Raw genomic sequence first — 20,182 nt, forward strand, 5'->3', positions numbered from 1 at the left:
CCAAACTCGGGCTTGTCTGACAACTCTCTTCTGAGACCTACAGGGAGTCCCACCAGCACTACCTTCTGAGACCATCTCCCTGAAGGTCTAAGGACCTCCCTCTAACCTTCCCACCTCCCAGAGTTCTCATACTCCTAATAGCACCTCCCCAGAGACCAAGCCTTGAACACATGTGCCTTTTGGAACCCTCCCCAACAATATGCAAACCATAGCACTTGCCCTGCAGCAATTACTGTGACCTAGGCTACTTTTGGAAAGGATACAGTAAAAATGCAAGTCACTTGGTGATACAGACTTAACTACCTCTAATCGACTGTTGTGTGGCACCTCTGGTTTTTAAACCGTTAACTATAGTGTTATCTTTTGAGTTTATTTAGATAACACTTTCCTCAAAGGCTTAGGGGAAAATCATATTTTCTCCATCTATGTATGCCTGTGTTTTCCATATTATATTCATGTAATAGGAAAAAGATCTTTTGCTACTTGTTCAGGGAATTTACCATGTAGGTAGGAGTGAGCATTGGGTCAGCTGAACAACTAGTCTTTGTTTTGCTCGCAAGCACAGTATAAGCCTTTAGTTTTTATTTTTTAAATCCATGTTCAGCCTGAAAAGACATAAAATTTAATAACAGGTTGATGCCTGTCATGAAGAGTTATGTTTTTATAAGCAATATGAGTGTTCATCTTGATTTATTCTTTGATGCTTAACAAGTTAAAAATGTGTTTCATTACCCTATGATCATGTCCTCCCTTCTCTGCCAACGTGTAGTACCTACAGCCTCTGAGAAAACTGAGGGTGAAATGGAAAATCAGATGAAATTGCCAGACCCCATGCCTGCTGCTCCTCCTGACTACAATTCTCATTTTGTACCAGGTAGGTTCAATATTCAGAAAGGACCTTTTCTCCCTCAAGAAAACCATATTAATAGTTAAAGTTGCCTTTTAAACTAACTAATGAACTAAATGATTACTAAAAGTGGAGTGTCATAGGATGCTAAGTAGTTTACCATGCGTTGATTAGAATATACCCTTATCTACCTAGAATGTATAGGCAACCAAACAAAGAACACCTGCTGATGGCATTCTCCATGGTCCAGGGTGGAAACAGGAAGAGAATCCTGTTTGGGTGCAAAAGATGGCACCCCATCCTGTCTGGGATTTGGGAAAAGCCCTGATTAAGAAAATCAGATTTTGCTGTCACAACAAGAATTTTGCTGTCAAAAGGAAAGGAAATGTGCCTTGCATAGAAAATCCTGAGTCCAAAATCATTTGGTCACAAGCATCTGGCAAGTAGCCTGCCTGGCACAGATGTCAGAAGCATTGTGGAGAAATGGAAGTGAATGGTCTTGGGTGCTGATGAAGGAGCTTGTCTTTCTTCCAGGTGTTTCTAGAAGTCTGCAGAAACTGCTGGTGGTGACAGAGCACTGGGTACTCACACACTGCTCACGTAAATCTGAGTGGTCATTTTCTTTTTAGGAAGCCCTTTGGCAATGTGTAAAATTCTTAAAATTAAAGCTACATTTGATTTTGACTAAGGACATTGTTCTAACTGGTATCTTAGAAAAAGCACATTTTAATGACTTAGAAAAAAAAGCGTATAGTATAGTAATGTTTCCTTAAGTATATATTTAAGGGACTATGTAGAGGTGGGAGCCACTGTATTAACTCTAACGGGGCAAAATAAACCCTGGTGTCCAAAAGGTGGTGGCAAAGATGCATTGACTCTGAACACATGACCCATGGAACTCAGCCTGGTTTCCTTTCGCCTGTGCCTGGTGTGTAGGCATGCTGTTCAGATAAGATCTTATTATAGCTCTACTGGTTCAGTCTTTCCTGAATCCAAGGTATTGACAGTCCTAAATTATTGTTTCATGTCATCTAAACATTTCTTCCTGTTTTACTGCGGTGACTTTCAACATAATGTACACCATCCATCCGGTATTCAACAATCACTCTGCATCCAAGAATCTTTATTCCATTTCAATAGAAACTCTACCATTTTTAGGGAACACTGATTGTAAATCATATTCTGATTATTTGGGAAATTATCTTCTATTCTGTTTATCAGAATATTAGCACGTGAGGAGATGTCTTTTCAAATTAATTGACAAGCTTAGTTGAAAAAGTATAGTGCAGAACATATGAGTTTTCCTTCATAAAGTATAGTAAAACTGCACTGTGATTGCCACCTAGTGGCTGGATTATATAATTATAATTGTATATGTGCTGTCGAAGCAAGCACTATATACTTAACATTGATCTTAGCCAAGATGGATAATATACTAATTTTTAAAAATATTTTTATTTATTTATTTGAAAGGTAGAGTTATGAAGAGGCAGAGACAGAGAGTGAGAGAGGTCTTCCATCCACTGGTTCACTCTCTAAATGGCCACAACGTCCAGCCCTGAGCCGATTCGAAAGCCAGGAGCCAGAAGCTTCTTTGGCGGCTCCCACATGGGTGCAGGGGCCCAAGGACTTGGGCCATCTTCTACTGCTTTCCCAGGCCATAGCAGAGAGCTGGATCAGAAGTAGAGCAGACAGGACTTGAACCCACGCCCATATGTGATGTCAGCACTGCAGGTGGCGGCTTTACCAGCTATGCCACAGCCCCAGCCCCCGATTATATACTTATGATAACTGTTTTAATTTGCATTAAGAAAATACTATCCATGAATTATTTGGCTTTTAATTAACATTTCAATCCAATTAGACAATTTCCATTAGAATGATATTACTGGATATGTGCTCACATTGAAAATCATTCTGTCCATTAACCAGAGGACTAGGTAATAAAGAAGTCATTATTATAGGTAATCTATTTAAAGGGAAATTAGCATGATTTCTTGAAATTAAAAAGATGATATTGCTAAAAATAACTAAGACAACTCAAGTTTCATGCAGCAGTGTGTCTCACACTGTCATTGGCAGGACAATGCTTCAGAGCTCCATTGCACAATGACATACTTAAAGAACTCTGAGATACTTCAGTTACAAGATGTTAAGCTTGTGCTATTTTCTTTTCTTGTAGAACCAATCAGAACACTTAACAGCAATTTCAGAGCTCAGAAGGGAGTATAATATTCCAGTTTCCTCATGAATTATTTGGTCATGTTTTTTCTCCTTCACTTTTTTTAACTCTAGATAGCATATACTTATAATGAAATCATCCTATAACATAAAGTTGTGTACATTTTTCTTAGAAGCATAATATATATACAGAATAGCCCCATAATCTAAATTATATTTCTCTTTCTAGCTCTTTTGATCCTCAAACCTTATTATATGAGTTTCTTTTGTATAAAAAATAGTAAATTAATCATCACCTTGCTAAAGTTTCTCCACTTTCTGCTGCTTTTGCCAAAAACCAAACTTGCCTTCCATCTGAACCCTTATCAGTACCTCCTTCCTAATCTTATTTCATTTATTGAGTTGTATGAATGTGACACTCATCACTCCACTTTCCGTGCACAGAGTGTAAGGTCTGTCATCTGTGCTCCCTGCTATTTTTCTCTCTAACTTTGTCTACTAACTATACACAACCTTTACTCCGTGTAGTACCAACTTCCTATGTGTACTTGCTCATTTGGTCTGTTTCCTTATAAAACCTTTCCCTAGTTGGGAGGTGCTGGCTAGGTCTAATGCGTTAACACTTCTATCCTTTTTTTCTGTGTATCTTCTTCTTTGCATAGCTTAAGTGCTCCTGCTTTCTAATCCATTCCCCACTTAAAAAGATAATGCAAGGTGGGCATTGTGGTGCACTGAATCAAGCCACCTGTGATGTGGGCATAGCACATCTCAGTGCTCCTTCAAGCCACAGTTGCTTCTCTTCTGTTCCAGGTCCCTGATAATGCAGCTGGCCAGAAAGCAAATGATGGCCCAAGTATTTGGATTCCTGCCACCCATGTGAGAGATCTGGATAGAATTCATGGATCCTGGCGTCAGTATGGACCAGACCTGGCTATGGCAGCCATTCGGAAAGTGAACCAGAAGGTGGAAGATTCTCTCTCTCTCTCTCTCTGCCTTTAAAATAAATAAATAAGTTTTTAAAAAGATAATGCACATTTCCATGAACTTTTAAAATTTCATTTTATTTGAAAGAGAAAGAGAAAGAGATCTTCTACCAGAGGGATCACTCCCCCAAATACCTGCATCATCTGGTTTTGGGCCAGGCTGAAACCAAGAGCTGGGAACTCAATCCAGGTTTTTCACATTGATGGCAGGGACTCAAGTACTTGTTTCATTACCTGCAGCCTCAGGTGCGCATTCGCAAGAAACTCGATAGGAAGCAGAGACGGGACTCGAACCCCTACACTCCCATATGGGATATGAGCATCCCAAGCTGTGTCTTAGGTGCTGCACTCAAGGCCTGCCTTGTAATCTCTTAAAGACACTACACATGTCGTATACTTCCATCAGTTATTTGCTTCATGATAACCATTCGCTTTGTAAATCTGTGTCTCCTCCACAGAAGTGGGTGCCCTCAGAAACATGCATGTGTTTGTACATCTGTCTGACAACCAGCATATAGCTGGCCCTTGAAATGTGTTTGAGTAATGCTTCCCAGATAAAGGAATGTTAGGCTTATCTCATAGCGTTATCATAAAATATCATTAGCAGAATTTGTTTTGCAGTTTATAACTTTTATGAATAGGATTTTATGAGTAGCCAGAATGTCCCATATTTGATCAGCTTCAAGGCTTTTCCTCTCTTTCACATCCACATCATAGAGTGAGGCTCTGAGCAATCTGTCCTGCAGAAACTGCCATGTTTGCTCCACTTCTAACCCTGAGAACTCCGGGGAGTCCTGAGGAACCTCCCTTCCTGGTGGTGCCTGGATCTCTCAGCATTGGTTGACTGCAGACCACAATTTTGCCCTTCTGATGTCTCCTGGAGGTGGGGATGCAGAACTTAAAGATTTAAAAGAATCTGCAGTTGGATCTGCTCTTCTAGTTTACAGGTCCAGAGCCCACTGCAGCATCCCCTCTTGGGAGTTTCTCCTTCTTGCCTCTGATCTAGAGAGAGTATTGTCGTAAGTTAGTTAAGGGTGCCTCTGTATTCAGAATGCTTGAATTGTAATCCCGGTTCTGCTGCTTACTATCCAGGGATCTTCAGCAGGTTGCTTAACGTTCCTGTGCCTCAATTTTCCTCTGAAAATTAAGGATTATAATAATACTTACCAAATAGGATTGAGGGAAATTTTACAAGATTCAATCATTGCAAAATCACTGTAGCAGTGCCTGGAGGGTGCTAGGAGCCCAGCGGTGTGTGTTTGTGTAACCAGTGTGGGCTACTCTAACATGAGCTCCTTCCAGATCTGCATTGTATGCAAGACCATGTCTCTAGGGGGGTTGAGAAAGAGAGCATGGTCTCCCCACTCTCCCCACTCCCTCAAGTCTTTTTCCTTCTAAAGGAATGACTTCTGAAAAAACAGCTACCAGTGGAACTGTTCACATTTTTAGGGGATATCAATACCATATAAAAGCTGTGTGGCATTGTTCTTTGATTAAAAAAAGGCACCAGATTCCCTAGCCTCGACAGGGGGAACTAAGGGCACCACAGTGTTCAAAACAGGGCATACTCAGCAAAACCGAAAACCATCTCTGTCATCTAAACTGACAACTCCATCATTTTTGAGCAGATATACAAGAAAACATACTATGTGTGTAAAACATTACAAGAAAATATGGTAATTTTCAGAAAGACACTAGAATTTAACTTTTATTTAGATAAGATTTGTTTTTTTCCTCAAGAAGGAAAACTTAAAAACAAGGAAGAAGAAAATCTGCTGAGAACTGTTTGTTTCACCATGGTGAAAACAAGCTCTGATGTGACTATAGATCATGGTGAACATTGTCTCTATATTCTCCATTCCTGAATAGAATTTTTACTTTCTTTATATTATTTAAATCATTGGCTTTCAAATACTGTTCATTTGATCTATGATAATCCACAATAAGCAATGAATACATTAATGTGTTTGTATATGTGAATATTTATATATAACACAAGTTTTACTAAGGAATGTTCAATACAGTGAGTATATAGTATATTAACAATGCAATTTGACATATTCTATTTTGTTTCATATTAATTCAATTTACTTTTAACAATTGCAATTTGAATCTTTAAATTGTACAGCCTACAAATGTATATTCAGTTTGTAAAAGATCATCAGAGCAATATTTCTTAAATTCACTAGCTGATAAGGGTTGATGAAGAGCTATACTAATAACAGATAAAATTTAGTTTCAGAAAATAATTGCTATTCAAGGTCCATTAAGAAGACAGAACAATTATGTGTACATTTATATATATATATATATATACACATAAGGTAGACATAAATACACAAAAGAAAAATGGACAAAAGTGAAAGACAAAACAGATAATATAACAAATGATAGTTGAGACTGAAATAATACTAGACCTAGAATGACTAAGCAGAGATTCAGAAAGGAGATTGAAGACTTGAACAACATGACAAGTCAAAAATAGACATAACTACCTAGAGAACACTCCACCAAAAACAGCAGAACACATATTCTTCTGAAGTGTACATGGGACATTCTTCAGGAAGTAATGATTAGGCCATAAAACAAGTCAATGAATTTAAAATAACTGAAATAACACAATTTAGTAAGATTCAAAATCAGTAATAACAGAGGAAAACTGCAAATATAAGGGAACTTAACAGCATTTATAGGGCCTAAAAATCACAAGTAAATTTAAAAGAAATACTTTGAGATGAATGAAAACAAAATACAGTATACCCAAACTTATGAGATTTAGCAAAAGCAGTACTTAGAAGGAAATTTAAAACTCTATGCGGCACATTTTTTTAAAAAAACAAGAGCTCAGTGAAAGATCAGCAACTCTACCTTTCACCATAAGCCATAAACCAACAGTAGAGAGTAATAAAGATTAGAACAGGAAAAAAAATAACAGTAATAAATGAAATAGAGGGGAAAAATAACTAAGGAACCTCTCATGTCAAATTGACTTCAAAGAAAAGAACTGACTCAAATTGCTAAGATCAGGAATGACAGGATTTTACTACCAACCTTACAGACATCAGAAATATTATAAAGGGATACTATAAACAATTGTATGCCAATGAATTATAAAATCAAAGTGAAATAGACAAATTCCTAGAAATACACAAACAATTTAAACATGTTCAAAAATAAATACAAAATCTGAGTAGATTTATGTAACAAAAAAGAAGAGTGACTTGGTAATTTAAAAATCTTCCACAAAATAATTCTTAGGCCTATATGAATCACTAGTGAACTCTACTAAACGCCTAATAAAATTTTTAATCAAAGAAATACAAGGATGGTGAACTTTCCCAACTCATTCTATGATGCTTGTACTACCAAATTAGCAAAATTAGACAAAGATATTACCAGAAGAGTAGAGATCAATATACTTTATAAATATAGATGCACAGATGTGCAACAAAATACTCGCAAACCAAATCCAGCAACATGAAAAATGATTATATACCATGACCAACTGATGAAAAATTGGTTTATTAATGGAAATCAGTCAACATATATGCTGTATTGAGAAAATAATACAAAAAGCACATGATAGGCCGGCACCACAGCTCAGTAGGCTAATCCTCTGCCTGTGGTGCTTGCACCCTGGGTTCTAGTCCCAGTCGGGGCACCGGATTCTGTTCCAGTTGCTCCTCTTCCAGTCCAGCTCTCTGCTGTGGCCTGGGAAGGCGGTGGAGGATGGCCCAAGTCCTTGGGCCCTGCACCCACATGGGAGACCAGGAGGAAGCACCTGGCTCCTGGCTTCGGATTGGCGCAGCGCGCTGGCTGTATCTGCCATTTGGGGGGAGTGAACCAACGAAAGGAAGACCTTTCTATCTCTTTCTCTCTCACTGTCTAACTCTGCCTGTCCAAAAAAAAAAAAAAAAAAAAAAAAGCACATGATCACATTCATAAATACAGAAAAAGCCTTTGAAAAAATCCAACATACTTCATAATAAAAACAATCAACAAACTCTAGGAATGGGAACAAACTTCCTGAACCTGATACGGGGCATCTTTGAATAGCTCCTGGACCACATAATACTTATTAGTAAAGACTGAAGCCATATCCTTTAATACCAATAACTAGACAGGATATTTTCTCCTGTTGCTTCAATACAACTTGCACTGGAGGTACTAGCCAGAGAAATTAGGCAAGAAAAGAAATAAAGTCATTCAGATTGAAAGGAAGGGGCTACAACTATCACTACTTGCAAATGACCTCATCTCATATATGTATATTATATATAATATATATAAAAAATATCTTAAGAAATACACATGTACACACACATATAAATAAACAACACTAGACATGAGTTCAGTTGTGTTGATAGGATAGAGGATTAATATAAAAATTGTATGCCTATACTCTAGCAATGAACAATCTGCTTATGAATGTAAAATTGGAATTCTGCATATAGTAACATAAAAATAATACAGTACTCTAATAATTAAGAGTATAAGACATGGACATTGACAGCTACAAAACATTGTTCAAAAAATTCAAGAAGACAAATAAATGGAAAGGTATCTCATGTTCATAGATTTGAGAAGTAAATATTGTTAAATATTGTTAAATGGTGATATTCTTGAAGTAGCTATCAAGATATGATGTAATTCTTATAAATTTCCCTGTCGGCTTACTATTTTTTGTGTGTATATGTTTATAAAAATCGTCAAGCTGATCCTCAGATACACTTGAAAATGTAAAAGACTCAATCTTTTTTTCTTCTGTAATTAACAACACTTTTATTTTAAATTCAATACTCCAAGTTGGGAATACAAAATATTTGCATGATTTTCATCACTCTGTAATATTTTGGTCATATAGCATTTTTTAACTTTTATTTAATAAATATAAATTTCCAAAGTACAGCTTATGGATTACAGTGGCTTCCCCCCCCCCATAACTTCCTTCCCACCCGCAACCCTCCCCTCTCCTGCTCCCTCTCCCCTTCCATTCACATTAAGATTCATTTTCAATTATCTTTATACACAAAAGATCAATTTAGCATATATTAAGTAAAGCTTTCAACAGTTTGCACACACACAGAAACACAAAGTGTAAAATACTGTTTGAGTACTAGTTATAACATTAACTCACAATGTACAGCACATTTAGGACAGAAATCCCACAGTGCAGAGTGACTACTGTTGTTGACTTAACAAATTGACACTCTTGTTTATGGCGTCAGTAATCACCCTAGGCTCTAGTCATGAGTTGCCAAGGCTATGGAGGCCTTTTGAGTTTGCCAACTCTGATCTTATTTAGACAAGGTCATAGTCAAAGTGGAAGTTCTCTCCTCCCTTCAGAGAAAGTTACCTCCTTCTTTGATGACCTGTTCTTCCCACTGGGATCTCACTCACAGAGATGTTTCATTTAGTTTTTTTTTTTTTTTTTCCCCGAGTGTCTTGGCTTTCCATGCCTAAAATACTCTCATGGGCTCTTCAGCCAAATCCGAATGCCTTAAGGGCTGATTCTGAGGCCAGAGTGCTGTTTAGGACATCCGACATTCTATGAGTCTGCTGTGTATCCTGCTTCCCATGTTGGATCATTCTCTCCCTTTTTGATTCTATCAGTTAGTATTTGCAGACACTAGTCTTGTTTATGTGATCCCTTTGACTCTTAGACCTATCATTACGATCAATTGTGAACAGAAATTGATCACTTGGACTACTGAGATGGAATTGGTACATGCCACCTTGATGGGATTAAATTGGAATCAAACAATCTTAAAAACAATCCTAGATTAAGTATTTAGAGGATTCACATTATTCAATCTCTAAACTGTCAATGAAGCTATAGCAGACAATACCATACAGTACTGGCATAAGAAGAGACTTGTAGACCAATGAGATAGAATATTTAGTCAACAAATAGAAAAAAACCCAAACATCCATGGTCAATTGATTTTCAACAATATTGCTGAAATAATTTAGTGGGGAAAGACAAATGTTGCTGAGACAATTGAATATTAAGATGCAAAATAGTGAGTTTGAAATATTGTCTCTTACTGTGTACAAAAATTAACTGAAAATGTATCAATACTGATTGGAAAGCTTAAAATTTTTAGAAGATGTATATATATAATACTCAGGACCTTAGATTAAGTAACAGTTGGTTTACTATGACACCCAAAACACAGCAACCAATAGCAACCACTGCAGGTGTGGTTCATGATCACCATAAGTTTCCTGCAGCATATAAAAGTATAAAGTTACACTGTACTAGTCTATGAAGTGTGCAATAACATTATGTTTAAAAAAGTACATTCCTCAATTAAAAATACTTAATGTAAAAAATGCCAGTGATCATCTCAGCCTACAGTGAATTACGCACTTTTTGATGGTGGAGGGTGTTTCTTCCATGTTGATTGCTGTAGACTTCTCAGGGTAGTGGTTGCTGAAAGTTGGGGTGGCTGTGCCAATTTCTTTTTTTTATTCAAGATAAACAAATTTCCAGTAAATTCATACATCTAGATTTAGGAATTTAGTGATATAGATTTAGTGATATTTCCCACCTTACCCTCCCTCCGCCCACTGTTAATTTTTACAAAGATCTATTTTCAGTTTACTTTACAGTTTTACTATAAGATTAACCCTACACTAAGTAAAGAGTTCAACAAATGGTAACAAGAAAAAGCACTGTTCCTCTACAGTAGAGATAAGGACTGTAAGCAGTCATTGAATCTCCAAATGGCAATTTCACTGCTTTACATTACATTGTTGGTACTCTATTAGTTTCCACAGATCAGGGAAAACATACGATATTTTATGTAGATGTTGTAGCAAGCCATCCAGATCAGTTTCTTAAAGTAGGATGATCATGAAGTTTGCCACATCGATGGACTCTTTCCTTCAGAAATGATTTCTCCATAGCACATGATGGTGTTTGATAGCATTTCATGGACAGAACTTCTTTCCAAATTGGAATTAATTCTCTCAAAGCATGATACTGCTTTGTCAATCAAGTTTATGTAATGTTCTGAATCCTTGGTTGTCATTTCAACCATGTTCACAACATCTTCACCAGGGATACATTCCATCGCAAGAAAGTGGCACCTTTACTCATCCGTAAGAATTAGCTCCTTGCCCATTAAAGTTCTACCATGATGGGACAGGTATTTGGCTTAGTGGTGAAGAGGTCTCTTGGGATGCCAGCATCCTATATTGAAGGACTTGGCTACATTCTTCATTCCTGCTTCCTACTAATGCACACTCAGAAGGCAACAGAGGACGAATCAAGTAGTTGGGTTCCTGCCACACACATGGGAGACATGCATTGAATTCCCAGCTCCCAGCTTTGGCTGGCTCAGCCAAAGCTATTGAGGGTATCTGGGGAGTGAACCAGCAGATGGGAGATCTGTCTGTATGTCTCTTTGCCTCTAAAGTAAATAAAATAAATAGATTTATTTTAAGTTGTATCATGAGATCGTGCCAATTCAGTCACGTCTTCGGACTCTACATTAAATTCTAGTTCCCTTGATATTTCTACTATGTGTGCCGTGCCTTCTTCCACTGAATCTGAGCCCGCTTCAGGTCACTCTGAGGGCCTGAGTCTACTTCTTCCAAACTTCTGTTAATGTTGATATTCTTGCCTCCTCTGAGAATGGTGAATCCTTTCCAGAAGGTTTTCAGTTTACTTTGCCCAGATCTATTAGAGGAATCATGGTCTGTGGCAGCATAAGCCTTATTAAATATATTTCTTAAATAAGCAGACTTGAAAGTCAAAATTACTCTTTGATCTATGGATTACAGAATCAGTGTTGTGTTAGTAGCCGTGAAAACAACATAAATTTCATTGTACGTCTCCATCATCCCTTGGATAACTAGGTGCATTGTCAGTGAGCCGCAACACTTTTAAAAGAGGGTTTTTTCTGAGCAGTGTATTTCAACAGTGGTCTTACTATAATCCAGTAAACCATATTGTAAATAGATATGATGCCATATCTGATTCCACTTATAGAACATAGGTATGAATGGATTAAATTTCTTTCCTGAAGGGCCCTAGGATTTCTGGAATGTTGAATGAATACTGGCTTCAACTTAAAGTCGCCTGTTGCGTTAGCCTCTAACAAGAGACTCAGTCTTTCCTCTAAATCTTTGACAACAGGTGTTGAGCTCTTTTGCTATTAAAATCCTGGTAGGATCTTCCTCTGCTATAGGGATGTCTAGACTACGTTCAAAATCTGTTGTGTAGTGTAGCCACACTCATCAGTTGTGTTTGCTGGATCTTCTGGATAGCTTGTTGTGTTATCTTGCACTTGTGTGTTATGGAAATGGTTTCTTTCCTTTAACCTCATGAACCAGCTCTACCAGCTTTGAACTTTATTGTGCAGCTTCCTCACCTCTTTGAGCCTGCATAGACTTGAAGAGAGTCAGCAGCTTGCTGTAGAATAGATTTGGCTTCAGAAATTGTTGTGGCTAATTTGATCTTCTATCCAGATCACGAAAACTTTCTCTATATCAGCAATGTGCTATCATTTTGCATTTATTTTATCATTTGTAGATTCACTGGAGCAGAACTTTTAATTTCCTTCAAGAGCTTTTTTGTTGCATTTACAACTGCACTGCTTGGCACAAGAGTTACAGTTTTTTGGGCCTATCCAGGCTTTCAACATGCCTTACTCATTAAGCTTAATCATTGCTAGCTTTTGATTTAAGGCCGGGGTGGGGAACATGTAGCCAGCAGGCTGTTTAAGGCCTGCAAAATTATCTGGTTTGGCCCTGCCAAGGCAATCACAGCAGGACTCAAAATTCAGTAAATCTATGGCAGGCTGACTTTTAAGTTGATGATTTGTATGGCCTGTGAATGTTATAAATATCCAAATGGCCCTTGGCAGAAAAAAGGTTTCCCACCCTGATTAAAGTAGAATACATGACTATTCCTTTCACTGGAATACTTAGAAGCCATTATAAGTTACTAATTGCCCCAATTTAAGTATTGTTCTATCTCAGGGACTAGGGAGACCTAGGGAGAAGGAGAGGGCTGAAGGAACAGCTGTCAGTATAGCAGTCAGAACACAAACCACAGTTATCAGTTAAGCTCACAATTTTATATGGATGCAATTCATGGCACCACAATATAATTACAATAATAATATCAAACAGCATTGATCACAAATCACCAAAACAGAGATAATGATGAGAACATTAGAAATATTTGAGAATTACCAAAATGTGACATAGAGACACTAATTGAGAACATGCTGTTGGAAAGATGGCACCAATAAACTTGCACAATATAGGGTTGCCCAAGCCTTCAATTTGTAAAAAACATAATTATCTGCAAAGTGTAATGAAGCAAAGCACAATTGAATTTATGTAATAAAACTCAATTTTTTTCAAGGATACTATCAAGAAAAAGAAAAGGCAGCTTAGAAAATGAGAGGAAATACTTGTAAACCATCTTTTTCGGCAAGGGCCTTTCATCTTGAATATGCTCATATGAAGAACACTTTGAATGCAGCAGCAAAAAGACAAACAATTTAATTTTACCATGGGCAAAGGATTTGTGTAGCTATTTCTCCAAAAGCATTTGTACAAGTAGCCAAAATATGAAAAGATGCTCAACATCATTAGTGTTCAGAAAATTCAATCAAAATCACAGTGAGGTATCACTTCATGAGTGAAGTGAAAGGCAAGCAATAAACAAGTATTAATGAGGATGTAGAGAAACTAGAACTCTTATACACTACAGATAGGAATGTGAGATGGTGATGTCACTTTGGAAAACATTTTGGCAGTTACTCACAAAGTTAAATACCCAAGCCAAGTTCACTCATGGGTAGAGAATGAAAAACATATATCCACAACAAATCTGTACCTGGATGATCTCAGAAGCATTATTTGTAATAGCCCAAATGCCAATCAACTTGCTAAAGGATGCAGTGGGAGAGACATTTGGCAAAAAGATTAAGATGCCACATAGGGTGCCCACATCCCATATTGGAATGTCCTAGTTGGAGTCCTAGCTCCACCTCAGATTCTAGTGTTTTCTCTCATGCATACCTTAGGAGGCAGCAGGTGATGGATCAAGTAGGTGAGTCCCTGACATTCATGTGGGAGAATCAGACTGAGTTCTGACCTCTTGGTTTCAGCCTGGACTATCCCTAGTTTTTATGGGCATTTGAGTAGTGAACCAGCAGATTGAAGAACCAGCAGATTGAAGATTTCTCTCTGCTGTCTCTGATTTTCTATCTTCATCTCTCTCCCTGTCTCTTCTGTCTTTGTATCTTTGTCTCTCTGCCTTTCAAATAAATAAATGCAAATTTTAAAAATAAATGCTATATAAAATGTTAATATACCCATATAATAAAGTATTAGACAGCCATAAAAAGAAATGTACTGGTATATACTATAACATAGGTAACCATTGAAAGCGTGCTAGCTTAAAGAAACCACCATACACATTCTATGATTTCATTGTCATGAAATGTCCACATTAAGCAAATTCTTGGAGACAGTGGTTTTCAGGGCCTGTGGGGAGGGAGGAAAGGGAATTGCTATCATTGTGTGTCCTTTCTGGGGTGAAGAGACTTCTGAATTTAGATAGTATTTTGTGTTCTACAACTTTGAGCATACACTAAAAGCCACTGGACTCTATTTTATAATAGAATCATTGAAAGAAGATATTTTTCTGCCTTAGAGTTTCTGATGCAGAACAGAAGATGGTCTAGACAGCTGCAGTTTTACTGACCACTTCACATTATTTTAGAGCAGTTGGTGTATTGAGCTAGAATTTAAAAACAGTATGTCGTTTAAATGACTTTTGTCTAAACTTAAGAGTAGTATATTCTAAATGTTGTCTTTGATAATCTAGAAAATCTAGTTCCATTGTTTCAAGTTCCCTCACGTACAACCAGCAAGGATTCATCATATTTGGATTCTCGGCTATTATAAAGCTGATTTTGCTTGATTTTAACCAAAACATATCAATATTTAAATCTTAACACCAAATAGCTTGCAATTTGTTTTTACAAGACTTTCCATAAGACATCTTGTTTTTAAATGTTTGAAAGAAGAAAGCCTTTTTTATCTGCTTGTGGCCCTCCTGGCAGTTCAGAGAAAAATGCTTGTGGGCTGCTTGTGGCTTTTCTGTTCACAGGGCTTCAGCTGAAAGATAACTGCTATGGTCTGGATATTTGTATCACCTCCCCTCCTACCCGCAACACATATACCCTCACCCAAATTCACGTAATTTAGCTCTAATTCCCCACACTACAGTTTTTGTAGATGAGGATTTTCAGAGATATTTCGGTTATGAGAGTAGAGCCTTCATCGTGAGATTGGTGCCCTTAAAAGAGATAACATAAAGGAGAATCTCTGCCTCTCTACCCAGTGAGGACATAGGAAGAAGTCAGTCATCTGCAAACCCTGATGAGGGCTCTCACCAGGCTTGACCATGCCTAGCACTTGATTTTAGACTTCCTGGTTCCCAGAACTTGGAGGCCAAATGCTTGTTTAAGCAAGTGCATTCTTGTGTTTTGTCATATCCGCGCCAATTTCTAAGACAATAAGCTTAATAAATTGAATCTAAGATATCAGGATGTAAGCAACACTCTGAGAACTAGATGAAGATACAAACAAGTGATTGAATCAAAGGCAGCCCAACATTGGAAGTAAAGTAACCCTACTATCTTTGTGACCTTAAGCAATAACAAGAATAAAGTAACAAAACTCTACAGTGATAATTATGTGCTAGGCCTTGTGCTAATCCCACTACAACCTAATAAAGTGTAGCTGCTGTCTCCAAAGGAGGTACCTCATGCATTGGGAGATTAACTTGTTACTTTGTGTTGCAAACCTTATTTATGCATCTCTGAAGTAAAAAATAACTATCTTATAAGGTTTAAGAGGACTAAGTTAATTTGTATGTAAATCATCCACTTAGTGTGTTGTTGGAACACAGTGCACACTCAGAAAATGGAATAGCATATCCTATTCATGTACATGTTTTTTGACCTACTTTGTCTCCATGGAAAAAGTCATGTTAACTTTCGATATATTGTAGTGATAATAATGTTTAGCACTTTCATTTGTTTTTGAACACAGGACCCCCAGGAGAAGCTGCTCCCCTACCTACAGGCTACCCAGCAGGCTTGCCTATAGGATACTATAGTCTGCAGCAGCCCAGTACCTTCCCCTTGTACCAGCCAATTGGTACTGCTTATCCCATCCAATATCAACCTGGCAAATATCCTATGCCGAATCAGCTTGCTCCAATAACATGGATGCCAGGACCACCTCCTATGCCAAACTGCCCTCCAGGTCTGGAATACTTAGCTCAGGTATGGCATGCAAATCCAGATAATTTTCTTATGAAGGATGACCATGGGGATCTGAGAGGAGTCAAAGGCTGGGTAGCATGAATAAGATGGAGCAGTGATGACAGTTGCCCAATTTATGAGACTATAGGAATGTATGAGACTCTTCCATTGTGGTACTGATTTCCAGAATGTGAAGAGGGATGTCTTTTGTGGAATGAGTATTGTTTTCTTTTTTTTTTTTTTTTTCTTTCTTTTTTTTTTTTTTTTTTTTTTTTTTTTTTTTTTTTGACAGGCAGAGTGGACAGTGAGAGAGAGAGAGACAGAGAGAAAGGTCTTCCTTTGCCGTTGGTTCACCCTCCAATGGCCGCCGCGGCCGGCGCACCGCGCTGATCCAATGGCAGGAGCCAGGTACTTCTCCTGGTCTCCCATGGGGTGCAGGGCCTAAGTACTCGGGCCATCCTCCACTGCCTTCCCGGGCCACAGCAGAGAGCTGGCCTGGAAGAGGGGCAACCGGGACAGAATCCGGTGCCCCAACCGGGACTAGAACCCGGTGCCCGTGTGCCAGCGCCGCAAGGCGGAGGATTAGCCTAGTGAGCCGCGGCGCCGGCCCTTGAAATGAGTATTGTTTTCATAAAAGGATCCATGTAGAGTTTTATAACACTCAAGATGTATTTTTGAAGGTAGTAGAAAAATAGGAATAGTGATAGCCATAGAAAAAAGGTATCATGGATGCCAATTCCTTGCAAGAGTTAACATGAAGAAAATCAACATAAGAAAGAGCAGAGCACTAGACACTGGGTGAGTTACTGAGTGCCTTAGCATACTGCTTTTCCTCACAACCCAAAATGTTCACCATCCACTTCTGCCACTCCCCAAAACATAACAAGAATACTACCGAGAATACTGCTTCAGGCCAAGTTCCAGAAAAGCATGAATTTCTATCTGCAAAGACATTCTGATGCAAAAACCAGCGTAATGTGCAAAGTTGGGGTGCAAATGATGCTATTTGAAAACCCACATCAAAAACTAAAAAAAAAAAAAAAAAAACCTGTGTAATGAAAACAATGGAAAACTAGTGGCAGAAGTCCCTTTCTGAATCTTATTTTGCTTTTGGAAACAGGAAGTATTAGAAAACATCATAAACTACTGGAAGGTTAGCAGAGGGAGTTAAGATATCTGTCTCACATTAGAGTGCCTGGGTTCCCTGCTGCTCCCACTCCTAACTCCAGATTCTCACTATTGCAGACCCTTGGGCACAGTGGAGATTGTTCAAATAACAGGCTTCTTGCTGCCCATATGGGAGACCTGAATTGCATTCCTGGCATATCTCTCTCTCTCTCTCTCCCACCCTCCCCTACCCCGGTCTCTCTGCCTTTCAGATAAATAAATAAGCCTTTCAAATACATAAATACGTTTTTAAAAAAATATTTATAAAAGCAGAGGTGCATGTTTGGGGTAAGGTTTGGGACACTGCTTGGGATAGCCTCATTCCTTATCAGAGTGCCTGTGTTTAAGTCCTGGCTTTGCTCCTAATTCCAGCTCCCTGCTAATGCACACTCTTAAGAGGCAGCAGATGATGGCTCAAGTTCTTGTGTGCTGCCACCCATGTGGGAGACAGGGATGGAGTTCCTGAGGATAGCCTGACAACACCCTGGCCTTTGCAAGCATTTGGGGACTGAACTAGAGCTTGGAAGATTCTCTCTCTCTATCTCTGTCTCTTCCTGCCTCTCCCTCTATGTCACTATGCATTTCAGATAAATGCAAATTTAAAAGAAGAAAAGAAAAACACCCTAAGCAGAACTTTGCAACTCAATACCTGTCTCCCCAGATAGTTAAATATTCCGTGGAGTTGACACATTCCTCTTCTCAATTCTGTATATTGATAGGGAGGGACTGTGTTTGTTTTGCCTATTGAAATCCATTGGCATGATACTATAGTGTTGATGTATGAAAGTTAACACAATGGATCTTCAAAAAGTTCATGGAAATGTGCATTATCTTGTATTTCTTTTTTCACAAAGCTTTTGAAGTATGCTTACCAGTTAGATTAGAAAAACTTTGAATTTGGGGACCAGCATTGTGGTATAGTGAGTAAAGCCACCACTTGAGATGCCCGCATCCCATATGGGCACCATTTTGTGTCCTGGAAACTCAACTTCTGATTCAGCTTCCTGTGAATAGCCTGAAAAAAGCAGTAGAAGATGGTCCTCGCATTTGGGCTTCTGCCATCCTTGTGGGAGATCTGGATGAAGCTCTTGGCTCCTGGCTTGAACCTGGATCAGCACAAGCCATTGCAGCCATCTGGGGAGTGAACTAGCAGATGGAAGATTTCTCTCTCTCTCTCTCTCTCTCTCTCTCTCTCTGTCTCTGTGTGTGTGTGTGTGTGTGTTTCCCCTCCCTTTGTAACTCCGTCAGAATAAATAAATAAATAAATACATCTAAAAAAAAAGAAAAATTGTGATTTTACATTTGCCAAAAACTTAATTAAATTATTGTTTGGGCAAATTATTGACAAAATACAAAAAGCCAGCCACTCAGATAAAATGCTGGAATAAATTCCTACACTATTTCACAAAATTATGAAGTGTTTATGGGTAATCAAATTTAGAAAGTTTCATTATATACTTGTTGATAAATACAGAAATTATTCTTGGCAGTCTAATATCCTCAGCAATAATTTATCTTTTAAAGATGTGTAGCTGTGTTAAGTATTATAAAACAATTTCTCAATTTCTTCTATTACACTGATTGAAGTTAAATTAACATATTTAGTTCCATTTTTCCTTTCAGGAATATTTCTAATTAACAAAATGAAAAAGAAAACAAATAAAGCACATATTTGGAACTACACAAATGTGTCTTTTAAAAAAGATTTATTTATTTGAAAGGCAGAGCAACAGATCTTCTGGTTTATTCACCAAATGGCTGCAACAGCTGGGTGTGGGCCAGGCTAATGCCAAGAGCCTGAAATTTCATGTCTCCTACGGTGGTGGCAGGAACCCAAGTACTTGAACTATCATCCCCTGTAGTTCCAGACACATTAGCAGAAGCCAGATTAGAAACAGATCTGCTAAGACTTCAAACCGCCAATCCAATATGGCATGCCGGCACCCAAGCAGCTTTTCAATCTGCCATATCACAACGCCAATACCCAAACTAGGTTTTTAACCCTTCTTCAGTACCTACTAACTAAAACCTTGAGTCTTAGTTTGCATTTCATCACCTATAATAGAGTACAGATAATACCTACATTACCAATTTGTCATTAATGAAATAAATCTTGCAATATTTTTGGCACAGTGGTCCTGAATAGTGGATGATAGCTGTGTAAATGTTATTGTTGAAACTCCTTCTTGTATATAAGACATGGAGCCAATAATTTTCCTCTGTCTACCATAGTCTTTTTTTGAGATCTCATACATGCATTGCATGGATTTTTGTGAGATCCTTAAGATCCAGAGTAGCAGGAGGATATTATTTCTAGAATACTGACTTTTGTCTTTCTTTACCTTAATTTGTCCATGAACTACTCCTTGACAGGTGTAGGATATTATTGAGTAAACTTCTTCCATGTTTATAGGCATCATTTCAGAATATTTTCATCTACTGTATATACTTTTTTAAAGTAGTGAATATTTTTATTTTGTAGTTCCAGATTTCAGTATCCCAGATTTTTAACAGGGACTGTAACATTTTGGTAGCCACTTTCATATTTTTTGAGACATGTGTGTCTTCTCACTTGATTGTATTTTCATATAAGAAAGTTTTTAAGCATGGATTTGTCCTTCTACACCCTCCTCTAATTAATCTTATGACAAAACATTCATGTTCAGATATTTTTAAATTTTATTTAATCCCACATTCATTTA

General features: G+C 37.9%; 1 protein-coding gene across 4 annotated transcripts in view; it reads left to right on the forward strand.

The window, feature by feature from the left end:
- Positions 1 to 20,182, forward strand: part of PLSCR4 (phospholipid scramblase 4) — a 47,206-nt gene that overhangs the window by 16,456 nt on the left and 10,568 nt on the right. For all 4 annotated transcript variants that reach the window (XM_051818692.2, XM_008266288.4, XM_070073206.1 and 1 more), the window contains exons 3-4: positions 770 to 874; positions 16,099 to 16,334. In XM_051818692.2, the coding sequence (XP_051674652.1) occupies positions 770 to 874; positions 16,099 to 16,334 (341 nt within the window). The remainder of the gene's footprint in view (positions 1 to 769; positions 875 to 16,098; positions 16,335 to 20,182) is intronic.

Source organism: Oryctolagus cuniculus, chromosome 4, assembly GCF_964237555.1.
Source record: "Oryctolagus cuniculus chromosome 4, mOryCun1.1, whole genome shotgun sequence".
In the NCBI taxonomy this organism is placed as follows: domain Eukaryota; kingdom Metazoa; phylum Chordata; class Mammalia; order Lagomorpha; family Leporidae; genus Oryctolagus; species Oryctolagus cuniculus.